The sequence below is a fragment of the Anastrepha ludens genome, chromosome 5 (genome assembly GCF_028408465.1).
Source record: "Anastrepha ludens isolate Willacy chromosome 5, idAnaLude1.1, whole genome shotgun sequence".
NCBI lineage: Eukaryota > Metazoa > Arthropoda > Insecta > Diptera > Tephritidae > Anastrepha > Anastrepha ludens.
Window position 1 is genome coordinate 114604775 of NC_071501.1, and position 15743 is coordinate 114620517.

The following is a 15743-nucleotide window of genomic DNA, read 5'->3' on the forward strand; positions in this document are numbered from 1 at the left end:
GAATGTTGGATAATACATGAAAACAATTGTATTTAGTTGAGTGTGTTTGTGAGTATGTGTGTGAGTGTGTGTGTGTGCATTAAATACCATTTGGCATATCGTGTGACCAACGCTTATCAATGCCATCACAAGTGCTATAACCGGACTCAAAGCCGTGATGGCGCGGCACACGATTCGATTCGAGTACGCTGCCATTCGCGGCGTGGCGTGGCGCGCGTCTCAGTGTAGTATAGCCATCATAATTGCCGCCGGCGCGTGAGCCCTTCTCATCTTTGGCCGCTTGAGTTTCGAGAAATTTAAAGACATGTACGAGACCGCGAATACAGAGCTGCAGTGAAGAAAGTAGAAATTGGTTATTAGAAATATAATTCGGTGCGAGCGTATTTGTAGAAAGCGTAGATGATGCGTAGTTAAATACTTCAAGATGCACTCACACTAGCAGGCGGAGATGTAAGCGGATTATTTTCCAGATTCAACTCGACTAATGCGGTCATTTGGCGTATCTCCAGAGGTAGACTAGCGATGCGATTATTACTGACGTCCAACGACTCCAGCGTTAGACAGGTCAATTCTGGCAAAGTGTTAGAAAAAAGTTATTATGATGACGTCGTTACGTTTTGAGAAAAATACATTGCTTTGTAAATCCAAAAATTAGTTAGCATACATGAAAAAATAAATAAAAGAAATACTAGGAATAATAAATATAATTAATGTGGTGGCAGGAGGGTGAGTGAGGTAGGGTTCAAAATGCCTTTCCACTTACAGCGACCGTCGTCTACTGCGTCGTGTGGTGTGGCCACTAAAAGAATCCCTCCTCCTCTCTTAGTAGCACAGGCCTATGACTTGGTCTTAATGTTATCGGGACAGTTTCCCTCAGTCATGGCTGAGATCGTGCAAAGGCTGAGATCTTGGCTGTACTCAGTCGCTGGGCTGCTAGTTGCGGCCTCACAGCCAACTCTGATAAAACGAAGTTGATGCTATTTATCAGAAAATTTAAACCTCCACATTTTCGACTTTCTAGATTAAATAACCAGCGGAAGTATCTAGGACTCATACTTGACTCTGAACCCAATTCGAAGCTACACATTGAAATCGGGCAAAGAATCCCGACTTAGCTTTCTACTCTTGCAAATCTATGTTCGGTAAGGTAGGTAGGTAAGATGACAAGAGTGCCCCAGGTACACTACAAGTAGCACTTAAGTGCCGTTTTTATAGCATAATGTGGACCAAAAATGGGGACTCAAGCCACAAGTCGTGCTGTGGATGTACAGTGCAGTGGTTTTGTCAATTTTAAGGTATGGATGCCTGGTTTGGTGAGAAGCTCTTCGGAAGTGTTATAATATTACCAAACTGGGGAGGGTGCAAAGGACTGCATGCATTGGCATCACTGGAGCATCCAGAACTTGTTCCAATGCTGCCCTTAATGTCGTTTTGCCCTTACTTCCCATCGACTTTCACGTTATTTCCATCGCTGCGCAAAATGCAATCAGGTTTAAGCAGTTTGGCCTCTGGAAGCAATCTCTCTAGGGACATGGTAGCATTTTTGGGCAGTTAACACCGTATTTCTCTAAACTTTCTATCCGTATCTGGAGCAGGGGTTTTCTCTAAATCAACCAATTTATCTACATATTTCCTTAAAACTGCCGAATACTGCTAGTGTTTTTGGGGCAGAAGTCTACGATCCTACTGGCATGCAGAATGCTTAGGGAACGCGGTAGCGATGGAGATATCAACATTTTTTCAGATAGTCAAGCTGCGATCAAGGCTTTGTGTCCTACCAGTGTCCGACTGCATTTCTGAAACCTGATCTAAAAATTGGAAATTATACCGATTGAGTTGAGGTTGAGGACAGTTATGCCTTGGTACCGTAGTGATAAAATTTCATTAGTGTGGCCAATATCAGACTATTAACAGGCTCTCAGCGAATTTGGCTGACGTCACATGGGTCATGCCAGCGATTTTTTTACGGAAAAACTTAGATTGCGTTGGTAATATATGAACAAAAATCTACACAGTCTTGGCACATGCCACTTCATTGCCGTCTGAAAAACGATTAGATGAGTGTGTGGATAAATGTGAAATGCGCGGGCAAAATCATGCTGCGGTGTCCTAAGGTCACGTGGCAGCCGAAGTTCCCCTCACAATTTTCTTTTTCACCATAGTTAAAGAGCAAACTTGATAAATCTATCACCCTTGCCATGTGGCGTGGCAGCCGAAGTTACTCTCACAGTTTACTTTTTCGCCATAGCGGATGGCCAAACCGTGTAATCTGTCATCCTTGCCTTGGCACGATCTACTTGCGGCCGCCATAGTCGAATAAGATTATGCGTGACTACCATTCGGTAGTACACCAAACTGATAGAGAAGGTATATTTAATAACAGTCGCCCTTCGACAGGCATTGACAAAACCTCCGAGTATATTTCTTCCATGATAAAATCTCCTCATAAAATACCATCAGCTGTTCGGAGTTGGCATACAACTGGAGGTGGATGAACCCTTTTATGGAAAAAATTATTAAAACGAAAGTCACAAAATGGAGGAGCAGCTCATCTAAAGACGTAACGAACGATTTAAGTGCCAATTTTAAAGGATTTTCCAATAAGAGGTGTTAATTTGATAAAAGATCAATGGTTTCGTTGCTTGTGTGGCACGTAGCGCCGTCTTGTTGAAAATAAACGTTGCCCAGATCAATACCATCCAATTCTGGCCATAAAAAATCGTTAATCATCTCTCGATAGCGCAATCCATTCACCGTAACTGTTGCTCCAGATTCATTTTCGAAAAAGTAAGGTCTAATGACTCCGCCGGACACACGTTGAGGATAGAGAGGCTTTCAACAATAACTCTTGGATCTTCTGAGCCCTAGAGCCGACAATTGTGCTTGTTGACGAAGCCACCGAGGTGGAAATGGGTCTCATCACTCAAGATGATTTTTCGATGGGATTCCGGATCATTTTCATGCATTTCAACGACCCAATCAGCAAAGAAACGACGTTGTTGATGATGGCAGGCTTGAGTTCATGTGTTAACTGGACTTTATAGGCCTTAAAACCCAAATCTTTATGCAAAATACGGTGTAATGACGTTTGTGGAATGCCTAATATCAAAGAACGACGAGGACTGCACAAACCTGAGTTTTCTTCAACACTCTGGGCTACAACAGCAATATTTTCGGCTGTTCTTGAGCGACGTGCACGGGTTTTATTCTTTACATCACTAACTTGTCCCAAGAGTTTTTGTACCAATTTCTGTATTGCGGTCCGACAAGGTACTTCACGATGACCCAAAAATGTTCGAGTTTACGAGCCCGTCTCTGCCCAATTTTCACCATTTTTATAGTGAATTTTAATAATTTCAGTGCGTTGTTTAAGCGTGTATCGTTCCATTTTTATTAATGGCGTAATTTCTACTTGTCAAATATCAAAAAATGATAGCTTAAAAAGTGACACCTACCGAAATAGCGGGCGATTCAAAATAACACCTGTTATTGGAAAACCCTTTACATATATACATTTTTTGAAAAAATATTCATTTTTACTTGTCAACCATTTCAAAACTTAAGTAGCAACCCTAGTATTTGTAAGCTTAATAAAAATGTGTGTTATAAAAGGCTGCCACCTTTCACGGCTTTCCCCCCATCAGCAAATAATAGCCCACTAGTGTAATCACACATACAAAACACAATCGCACAAATTCAATTTTTACTCACCACGCGGTAAATACATCAACTGATTGCTGCGCAGCGAAAACGAGCGCAACGAACGCAGCTCGCCAATACGCGCCGGCAACGTTGACAATTGATTGTATGAGGCATCCAAATCGGTAAGACGGTCCATGCGCCCCAACTCATCGGGCAACGCTGCCAACCGGTTGTTGGATACCAGCAAGACTTGCAGCGGCAGAAAGCAGATCTCACGTGGCAGCGCTGCCAGCTGATTGCTGCGCAAATCCAAATACGTCAACGATGTCAGATGCTTCACCGATTCGGGAATGCTGCGTATGGTATTATGATAAAGCAGCAGCGTCTCCAGAAATGAAAATGTGGTGATCTCCTCGGGTAGCTCACAAAAGCGGTTACGCGATAAATCTGTTGAAAGAAACGGGAAGAAAAAAGAAACAAAAAATACAAATTAGCGGGAATTATGATGCAAAAATGATGTTGATGACGAACTGAAAAATGTGCAGAGCGGAGGGGCAACAAGATGAGCGGATAATTCAATTGAAAAGCGCGAGCAAATGAATTAAGCACAGCGAAATGGATTTGTATGCAATGTGGCATTCAAGATACGTTGCAGCGAATATTCACAGTAAACGCGTGGGTGACAGCCGATCGCATTTTGACTTGTTTTGTTTTAGCTTCAAATTAATCAACCGCTGGCTGCCAAATGCCGGCAGACTGGTAGGCTGGCAAACTTATTAGTGTTTTTTTATTTGGCATTTTCTGCTTTGTTTAGTTGTTTTTTGTTTATCTCATTTTGATACGCTTTTTATTCATTGTTCATTATTCATTGTTTTCTTTGGTTTGTTTTATTTTTCCAACAAAGTTGTTTATTATTACTGCGTTGCCCTCAACTCTGCCCGCCCTCCTTGCCAGCGCAGCTGCACTCCACATACGAGCCACAACCAGCTCTGCCGCCAACGCTACCTACATTGCGCCATTCTTCTCTAACTTGCTTGTGTCCTCTGTCTGCCTGCGCCTATCAGCTAACTCTACCTTTTCCCTACCTCAGCCACCATGTAAGTTCCCCTAGTCTCAGTTGGTTGCCGCCGAATGCACATTTTGTAGAAACGCACATGGAATCGAGAAGTCGAACGCAAAGCATTTTGAAAATATGGTGGGGAAATATGTATGTCCGTATGTATGTGGCTGTATGTACATATGTAGCTTAGTACGTGCTGACAACAGAGTGGCCTATTTTTGTTGATACGCACACAATCGCACACCCATTCATGCATACATACGCACAGGTAGTACACGAGCACTCCCTATTGCATTTCGCATGTTGCAAGTCGCTTACGAAAGCCGGCTGGTTTTCATAGGGAAAATTACATAGTCGCATTAGCACGTCTGAATGATTTTTCCATTCCACTCAATTGCGTTGCAAGCGAAATAGGAAAAAAATTATAGCGGTGCTGCATCAATGACTTAATTTTATATATTTTTTTCATTTTATGTAAAGGGGCTGCTCTTCTTTTGTCTCATATTAAAATACAAATTATATTTTCCATAGGTATTAAGGTAGTTTTAAATTATTGAAGCAGAACGCATTCGCCGGTCTAAAAATATTGACTTTGACAAATAAAACCGAAGGGGGATAAATTACATATGTACATACATACATACATACATACATACATACATACATACACACACACACACATACATACATACACACATACATATGAAAATATTATACACTCTAATAAAATACACTTTAAAATTTAAATTCCAATTTAAAAAATTATCATATTTTGGAACACAAATAGCACACAAGTCTAGACGATGGCCAGCGGGGTGTCCTATGAAAATATGCACCGACTCCGCCTTCTGCATTCTGAACTAAGTTTGTTCCAACATTAATATCAGCAACTATAGCAGCACGCCACAAATATAGAAATAGCAATAAAATAAAAGGTATCTTAAAACACTTGAAATTGTTTTAAAACAAAACGTGTAAAAATTTTTTCTCATGTTTCACTATATATATATATTTTTTATTAACAATTACATATATGTGAAAAACTATATCATCTGAATATCCAACACGAGCCGGTCTCTAGGCAAAGTCCGCCCAATAGTCGATTCATGAAATCCTAATTGAGGGTTGAGAACGTCGAGATATCGAAGCTGAAAGTTGCTCGGCAACACTTTGCGCCACAGCAACAATATTCTCAGTAGAAAATCCAGTGTTTGGTCTGCCAGTCCGTTTGCTATTCTCGACAGAACCAGTTTCTTGAAATTATTTCACCAGCCTTTAAATTGTCGATTCATTCCGACGGTTATTTCCACCAAAAAATCACGAACTTTGCGATATGTTGTTCTTAATGATCGATAATTCTCATAATAAGTTTCAACAGTTTTAACGCGTTGTAAAGAAAGGTACTGTCTAAGAATTATTCATTACTGGCATCTAAGGATATCTTGACCTTGAAAGACCCTTTTAGCAACAAAGCACCGTTTAGATACAATTATGAGACCTCCAAAAGGCAGATATCTACAGCCAACCAGAGCTGTTGATGTAGTAGAAAAGATTGATGGTATTTAGGTTGTCACACTACTGCAGGCAGTCGAAAAAAGAAGCACCCAATGACCTTAATCATCTAGCTCCCAAATCCGGACATTCACAGATAAAATGCTCAACAGTTTTCTTCTCTGAAAGGTCCCCACCGCGTCTGCAATGGGGGTTATATGGTAAACCTAGTTTTTCCGCGTGCGGGCCGATCGTTCAATGACCGGTAAACACTACTACGAGTTCGGAAATTGAATCGCGTGGAGCCCCCAGGACATTCTGAGCCCTCCGTCTATTGTACTGGGCCACATGGTTTTCGAAATAGCACATAAAGAAATGGAGCTTTATCTTTTCTGCGCTTTCCTGCGAAATAAGTTGGGACATTTGCATTTAGTAACAATCAGAGGGAAAGCCGGTGACCGGAAGTCACTGTGACCAATTCAGTCCCCTTCCTGACAGGCTAATCAGCAATTTCATTTTCCTCTATGCTCCTATGTCCTGGAACCCAGATCAAAGAAATGTTACCTGCACACCCGGCACAGATTTGATATCCTCCTTACAGCAGTTTACTAGTTTGGATTTGCACCACGACGTCGTCAGAGCCTTGAATGCGGTATGGCTATCGGAAAACATGTTAATATCTCCCTCGCTCCCACGTTCCTTAAGCATTTTGCATGCCTGAAAAACACTAGCAGTATTTGGCAATTTTAAGGAAATAGATAAATTAGTTGACTTAGTGAAAACTCCTGCTTCGACTCCCGATTCCATCTTGATGCCGTCTGTGAAAACAAAGGTGCCAGCTTCGGTGAAGATTTTCTTCTCGTTCCAATCCTGCCTATTTGAAAAGATGGTCCTGGCACGACCCTCAAACTCCAGTTTGCAGATGGAGAGATCTGTACGAAGTTCAGGGAAATACGGTGTTAACTGCCCTCCAGAGGCCAACTTCCTTTAACTTGATTGCACTTGGAGCAGCGATGGATATAATGTACCATAAAAACGAGATTCAGAGCAGCACTGGCGCAAGTTCTACATACAGTTGCAAGTTTTTTATAAAGTAAATTCATATTTTTTTACCGATAAGTGCATAGTTTTATGACACGATAATGGAAAATTATTTTGGGCATATGATCATCATAGAACTATCTGCATCACCCAGTAGTACCAATTTTCCAACTTCTTATTAGAATTCTTCACACCGACGAATGGCTATTTGCCCTCACGAAAAATTAAGGAATGAAACGAAATTTTAGAGTTCAGCACAAAGGTATATTTCTGTAAATGGTCTTATCCCCAAACGCTTAGGTCTGTAAAACGATAGTTTAGCACAGGCAGTAGTCATGTGTGGTCCTGCTCAAACTAAAGGTAATTTAAGACACAAAAACAGCGTTGCTGATGGCTCTATAACAACCGGCACTTACTCGTCTTTCTTCGGTTGTAAAGAAATAAGGTCCGATTGTCGACCTACAAATAAACCAAACAACGCAGATTTCCCAAAGTGTATCAGTAGTTGAAGAATCTGATGTGAAGAAGTATCGTTCCAAGGGTGAAAACTCACAAAACATCTATTATTCACAGAAAATGACGAGCTTTACCCAGGTTTTGAACACACACAAATCCGTCACTAACTTCAGCTCACAACTCAGTAATCCAATCCCAACCGTCGACTTAGGATCAAGCATCATCATAACTCCTAAGTGCCACACGATGTGATAAAATCAAACTGAGAAGAGTTCAAATTCGTCATGAATCCCTGTTAGTTAATCTACCTTCACCAACCGACGAGCGAAGAGTAGCATGTGAATTTACAAAAGTAAATAGTCCCAAAAATCCGAGAAAAAGTTTCTTAATTGAAATAGCAGAACTCATGTAACACCAATTTAAATCTGCTAGTCGTGAAATACCTTAGAGTAAGATCTCGACATGAAACTAATTCACTTTGCAAGGCATTTAGTAGCCTTAAGATCAAAAGCAGAGTGCCTGGGATGCCAACGAGAGGAATCCCTACGTAAAACTTTTTATTGAATCTCAATATAATTGAAAATTGGAAGTTTCTAGAGCATTCGGAAAAAAGGCAATTTCGGCAAATCTTCAAAAATTTAATATGCATATGGAATATGCCACGTGGCAATGGGGCAATACTTTTAAATGTTGTGAGAGCTAACTTACAGTCTGCTTTGAGGATGGACTATATAACCAAGAGAAGAGCAGTGTCATATTTCTAAAGACCGTATCCTTGTCTGGCACCTATCTTGGTCGCGTCTACAGAATAGCAGATCAGCGCAAAAAGACAAATACTCACTTCAGGATTATAAAAAAATCATACAACCATCTCAAGCTCAGGCAGCATTCCAAATATAGGGCCCGCCATCTATCGCTACGGATTTGAACTAGGTATTATTTGAAGAATGGTACACTTAGCTGTCATCTGATTTGACAGAAAATTAGTTTTATTCTTCCGCTGAACGAAAATGGTTGTGTATACGCTCAAAGAACGCTGGGAAATATTGCGACATTACTTTGAAAATCATGGTAATGTTGTAGAATGTGTACGAAAATTACGTACGGCAATGGGAAGAAGAAAAGCACCGAATGAAGCGTATGTGCGTTACTTTGCGAAAAAAGTAAGAGAAACTGGGTTGCTTATTGACAAACCAACGCGTGACCGACCAAAAACCGTACGTACACCCGAAAATATTGCTGCTGTGGCCGAGAGTGTTCGTAAATCACCAGGAACATCAGTTCACCGTCGTTCTCAACAATTGGACATTTCGGAGACATCATTGAGACGAATTTTGCGTAAAGACCTTGGTATGACGCCGTACAAAGTCCATATGAATGAAGTTGTGTTCATCATTAACCGGAAGGGTTGTACTTCAAAATAAAAAAAACAGTTTGGAAAAATATTGAGCAGTTTCTTTTTTATAGCATTGTTAATTCCGTAAAGTTATATGGCGGACCCTGTATAAGTACATATATATACATACATAGTTTGGGTGAAAGGCCATTGCATCTGCGTAAGTCAGAGGGTAGCTGACGATTTGAGTGGTAATAATCAGATCGGGCAAATCAGAGGTGCTAAACGTAATCTAACCTATGCAAGGGAAGGATGAGTTCAACAAAGAAACTTCATCTCAGAGTTCCCTACGTAGAGTAAACGGGAACCCTGAAAACAAGACGTCAACAAATCAGTTAATTCCTTCAAATTTATTGAGAACCGATTAGCGGTTTGATGTTGGCGGCATTTTCGCCTACTGGTGTACACAACTATATGGATATATCTACTCTTTCAACAGTACAAACTTCAAAACTGTATTTCCATTTCAGAAAATGCCTCACAAACCAAACTATTCGCGGTGGTATTACTGTAATCCGGGCACCTTCGATATTTCTAGACGAATGGCAGGTAGAACGACCTCCAGGTGTGAAAAGCTCCTGCAGGATCTGGGTCTGCAAAAGAACTTAAAAAATATTTCACTTCAGTTAGGTGTTTGGCCGATCCAACCCTTCCTATTCCTTGATGCTGTTCCACAAATGGAGGGCCCTACAGTTTTAGGCCGGCTCCGAACGGCAAATAGTTTTGTATGAGGAGCTTTTCATGGCACAAATACACTCGGAGGTTTGTTATTGCCTACCGAGGGGCCGCTATTAGAAAAAAACTTTTTCATGTCACAGAAATTCGAACCTACGCACTGCCGCGTGGCAGTTGCGCACCAACCCATTCGGCTACGGTGGCAGGAACTTCCCCATGCCATTATTTGCTCTTCAATATTCCAATATTTTATAGAAAATAATTTTCCTTTTCGCGGCTGGGCACTGACTTTGAGTCAGTGTCAGTGGCTAAACTCTATTAAAATCAAAACTTCCCACAGTAGTTGAATGTCTCAAGAAGCGAAAGATCAAATCTGTAATTGTACAGCATTCATGGTTAGGAAATCTTTTGTTGACACTCTATCAGAAACTGGAACCGAAAAATAATTTGGATCTATCTTAGTTACAAATTTTGAGGTTTTCCACTTCAACATTATCCGAAACAACATTTAAACAGCTACATATTATATTTTTCTCCGCACAATCATGTTTAACTTCTAGAAAGCTTGTTTAATCAATGCTTTAAAAATGTATAATATTCCATTCTATCTTTACTGCTACAATTTGTTCGCTACGATGGCTTGGTAAAATCCGCTAACAGGTTAGCTCACCGCAACGCTACTGTTCCAGTCATGCCATCATACGATACATACATACATATACACATACATACATACAATATAGACGATTATTTTAATAATGAAATAAGTGATGTCGCAGCATTACGGCAGTTTTCCACAGAGTGGATGATACTCTTCAACGAGAAAATGTATAAAACAGTATAATTTCCTGCTGTGCGGTGAATGCTTCCTGCCATCAGAAGACAAGGCAAACGAACCGAACTAGTGCACCAATGGCGCTGGCGCTGGTGTCCTACATTTTTCAGCTGTTCACATATTCAACTACGCCACAGTTGACTGCTATTGCTTGGCTGAATGGGATGGAAAGTATACGAAGAATTCTGTTTTCTCTTGTTTCAGTTGTTGCAAATGTTTTGATAAAAAAAAAAACAAAAAGAAAATAAAATGACTAAAATTACTTTTGAAATCAAGTTGTCTATGATACTTGCAGATTTTCTAACAAAGCGGCATATGATATGGACTGCAGCAATCCAATTTCCTCATTACAGCCACAACTGTGGATTAAGGTAAGGACGTTGACTGGGTAGTGGCTTATGGCAATGCGGAAGAAACCTCTTGCTGTCGCCACCTTACCAGATTATTTTCCACTACCCAAAGCTTCTGCTCGTGGTGAGATGTAGGAAATATTGTGAAATATTGGTAAATGGCATCATGAAAGTCTGCGTGTGGGTGTTGCTGTGTGCTATTGTATTGCTACTGGAGCTCAACGTTTGCACATACATACATACATACATCCATACATACATATTTAATACTCAAATTATTTTCCACTATCCAAATGTGATTTATCACACTGCCGCTGTGCTCCATCTGCATTAAATATACTTAGAAACTTATAAGTATATCGTCTGACTGGCAAATTCTTTTGTTCAATTTTCTTCTTCTCCAGTAATGCATGTGTGTGTGTGTGTATAGTACGTGGATTGGTGTATTGTAAGCGACGGAAAATGCATGAACTTCCGCTTGCTGGTTGTCGCTTTTACTATTTTATTGCTGCCAGTTTTCCCAGCGCTTTTCAACACACAGTACTGATGTTTCGATATATTTGTGTCTACATTTGTAGATACGTGCCTCCTTACGTTTTTCAGTTATATACACCAGTGTACACAATAATAGCAGCGCAACATGTTTTATAAAAAGAAAAAACAAATTTTATAAAAAAATTCAACGTTTCTTTTTTAATTTTTTTGTTTAGAAAATTTTTCTATATTTTTTTAAATTATTTTTATTTATTGTTTTTTAATTTTTGTAAAAGTCTTTGTTTTATAAAGCCTTTTATAAAAAATAAACATATTTTTATAAAAAAAATTATACTTATATTTTTTTTTAATTTTCTTTTTTAGAAATCTTTCTAATTTTTTTTTTTAAGTTTTATTTTTTTCTATTTATGTTTTTAATTAATTTTTTTTTTAGTTTTTCTAATTTTTGTTTTAATTTCTTTTTAACTTTTTTTTTTAATTTTTTTTTTAATTTATTTTCTTATTTTTTTTTTTAATTTTATTTCCATAATTTTTTTTTAATTTTAGTTTCTTAAATTTTATTTTATTTTTTTAATTTTGGTTTATTATATTAAATTTTACTTTTTTTTAATTTTATTTTCTTAAATTTTTTTTTTTCTTAAAATTCATTTTTTAATTTTATTTTCTTAAATTTTATAATTTTTTTTTTAATTTCATTTTCTTAAATTTTATTTTTTGTTTTTTTTTTTTTAATTTTATTTTCTTAAATTTTATTTCTTTTTTTTTTAATTTCATTTTCTTAAATTTTTTGTTTGTTTTTTTAATTTTATTTCTTTTAATTTTTTTTCTAAATTTTATTTTCTTAAACTTTTATTTTTTATAACTTACTTCGAAAAAATCTCATCAAAATTTCATCAAGTGCACAGTTAGAATTTTTAAGGAGTTGCTCGCGTTGATTTTTGTAAATTTTTTTTCATGTTTTTTCTGGCGGTCTGGTGCATTTTCTCCACATAAAAATATTTCGTTATATGGCAGAAAATACTTAACTCAGTGAATAAAAAAAATTATCAAAAATTAAGAAGAGTTTCGAGTCACTTCAAACGGGTTGAGCCTTAATTCTAGTGGGTTATAAAATTGCGTAGACGAACTTTTTCTAAAAATTCTCATTGCAAAGTTTAAAATTTTTTTAAATAGCCAAAGCTTTGCAATATCTCGCGCTGCTATTATTGTGAACACAAGTGTATATATACATATTTATATTGAGTGAAAATGTCCCAAGTGTCTGGCTGTCGGGTAATGCCACACTCACTCCAGCTGTGCAAATGAGGGTGAAGAACTTTATGTCGTGGCTTTCTTTATACAACATATGTACATGTTGTTAATGCTTTTGTTGTTGCTTTGTCTCAGCTGTTGTTCTTTGGTTGTGTATTTGTGTATTTATGCAGCTGAGTTTATTCAACTTTGTGGTAAAACGTAAAAAGCCGATGGACACGGCCAATACGCTGTTCAAACGTTGCCAGTTTTTCTTCACTTTTTATTTTGGCAAGGGTGGATGAATACAATCTTCGCGACTCCACTTCTTAAGTGCTGCTAAAGTGCAAAATCGAACATTTTCCTCTTCTTTGCTTTGCAATCTTTTCTTGCTTAAACGTTTTGTGGGTGTGATTTAACTTGTCCTGGCTAATGTCCACTTGAAACCTTAAAAGCTGGGAGCACGAAAGTGCAAAGCGATCGGATTGCATGCCTTGCTGGGTATTTTAAGAAAGAAATAAAGGCAGGCAGCAAAGCCATTTAACTTTTTAATCATCTATGTGCATATCTATCAGCGTTTAACGAGTGTCGCGCTTCATTAGGTTGTGCTTGTGCAACGTCATGCATGAAAGCATATTTCAAATTCGATTTTGAGTAATCTGAAAATTGATATTCACAATTCTGCGCAGTCGTAGGTTTTCTCATACAAAACTCGTAAGCTTTTAGTATTTCAAGAGTAGCATAACCTTGATAAAATGACAAAATGTTGCAGCGCCTTGTATTCAAAGCTACGGTTAGTTTGTGATGTCTAAACCTCTGCTCGACTTTTAGAAATGTGCACATCTAAGCGTTTTACCCCATGGATTCACAGCATTTAGCTGATACAACAACTTCTGCCGTCATGGTTGAGATGGTTTGTGTACTGCTATTTAGTCGGACCCGACTGCGGCATCCGGCAATGACAACATCCTATTGCATTTCTACCATAAAAAAACTTCTCAGAAAAGCAATCTGCCTTCGGGAAGCGGTATCAAAATCTTGTAGGACAGCGTCAAAATGTATTATCATACACAAATTTGATCAAAACAACTAACAAAGGATGCAATTTGCTAATTTAAGTAAAGCTTTCGGTGAACAACTGCTTGAAAAATATCATTTTCTCTAGTTAATATTGAGAAGCTCTTCATGTTTGTTGAATCAAGTCTAATTACACTGTGGAACAAATTCAGGTTAGCAAAAATTAGGTCCATTCTGAGAGTGGCGGGTGAAAATAGAGGCGAAATTAGAAGACCCGTATCGCGCCGTTTTTTTATGTTAGTTCGAATTTTTTTTTAATCGGCCTTCGAAGTTTGCAGTCAAATGCCGATTTTTAGTATATTGTTTCATAAGTACCGCAAAAATTTTCGAAATCAATTTTTTCAAAAATTGTAATTGTTGCACAGGTCTCTAGCAATAATTTGGCTTTTACAGATTGAAAAAATTTCAATTAGTCGACGAGTTATAGCCAAAAAACCATATAAACAATTTTGCTCCGATTTCGAAAATTTAGTTTTAAGACTGAAGTAAGGCGTCAAATATTTTTCAATTTTTTTCTCTTACTTCACAGCCACTTTAGCGAGGTCGACTGCAAAGAATTTTCGCAATGAAAATGTCAAACATCTGCAATGACCCTCAACGCGTGTCGCAAATGCAGGAGATCCCTCAGATCCATACATACAAATGCATCTACACAAAGTTAACACAAATGCTTGACTCGGTATCAATGAGAGATGGTTGCTTGCATCCATTCACGCACTTTTTCACTTTTTATGCGCCATCGACTGATCGACAGATGTTTGCAAGTGACGCATGGCCGTTCGCTCAACTCCACTTGCCACTCGCCACTCGCTATGCAATCGCTGGGTCGATTTATCGTACACTGCCTGCTGTTACTTGGCTCACATTGGTAAGCACTCATACCTACACACACACATACCCAAGTATATCCGTATGTGCCTATGTACATATATTTTTTGGGTGCAAACTTTTTATTGCACTCTTTTACTAATTTGCTGCTGTCGCATTTTGCTTAGCTAAAGCCACGCAGCTGGGGACAAATGATGCAACCAACCGTCGGCTCTTGTCGGTGTGATGCCGATGCCTGTGCCGGTGCCGGTGCCACAACCGGTGTCTTGTCGCCGCGTCCGTTTTCGCTACCATCATTTTTGCTGTTAACGATCTCAAATAAACATATGATGGCGTGTTGCCACCGAACCGGAGGCATCAAGTAATTGAATTCATGCCGCTGAAAATGACAAAACAGAAAAAAAACTAAAACTGTGTTTTCATTGCTGACAGTTTGCTTTTTCGGCCTCCCTCCTGACTGCCTGGCTCGCTGACAGCCTCCTGCCTATAAAGCTGCTGGCGTTTTTATACGACTACTAGTCACACAATTAATTTATTGCTACTTGAACTGTGCTTGCCTGCCTGCTTGCCAGCCTGGCAGCTTTTCTGTTTACTGTGCATTTGTTGTTATTTTTTCAATTACATGCCACTTTAATCTAATGGCAGTATACAGACTAGCTAACTTTATGATGTTTGTTTATATTTTTTGCCTAACATTTTTTATTTGCACAAATTATTCACATTTAGGTTAGTTGTTGGACAAAACAAAAATATGTCACAAATTGTAGATACAGTTGCGGACAGTGAAATTCGGACATGCAGTTAAAGCAAATTTGTAACCGATAAGTGTCAAGAATCAGATCAAAAACTAATGCAATCCAAGTTAAAAAAAAATGTTAAAAAGCGCGCCAGTCTTTTCTTTCTCATGCTACCCGGAGCCAGTTGGATACACCAAGTGACGTCAAGTTCTTCTCCAACTATTCTTTTAGCACAAAAGAGCTCTTCCTCTGCTACCACCAGCTGGTACCGCATTGAATACTTTCAGAGCCGGAGCGTTTGTATCCAATCGAACGACATGATCCAGCCAACGAAGCCGCTGGATATTGATACCCTACACTATATATATGTCGTCGTAAAGCAGGTACAGCTCATTGTTCTATCGCTTACGATACTCGCCGTCACCAATGT

General features: G+C 38.7%; 1 protein-coding gene across 1 annotated transcript in view; it reads right to left on the reverse strand.

The window, feature by feature from the left end:
- Positions 1 to 15743, reverse strand: part of LOC128865022 (leucine-rich repeat and calponin homology domain-containing protein) — a 71295-nt gene that overhangs the window by 17030 nt on the left and 38522 nt on the right. Inside the window, exons 2-4 of the mRNA XM_054104887.1 lie at positions 3712 to 4089; positions 435 to 571; positions 88 to 328 (exon numbers count right to left, since the gene is read on the reverse strand). Of these exons, the coding sequence (XP_053960862.1) occupies positions 88 to 328; positions 435 to 571; positions 3712 to 4089 (756 nt within the window). The remainder of the gene's footprint in view (positions 1 to 87; positions 329 to 434; positions 572 to 3711; positions 4090 to 15743) is intronic.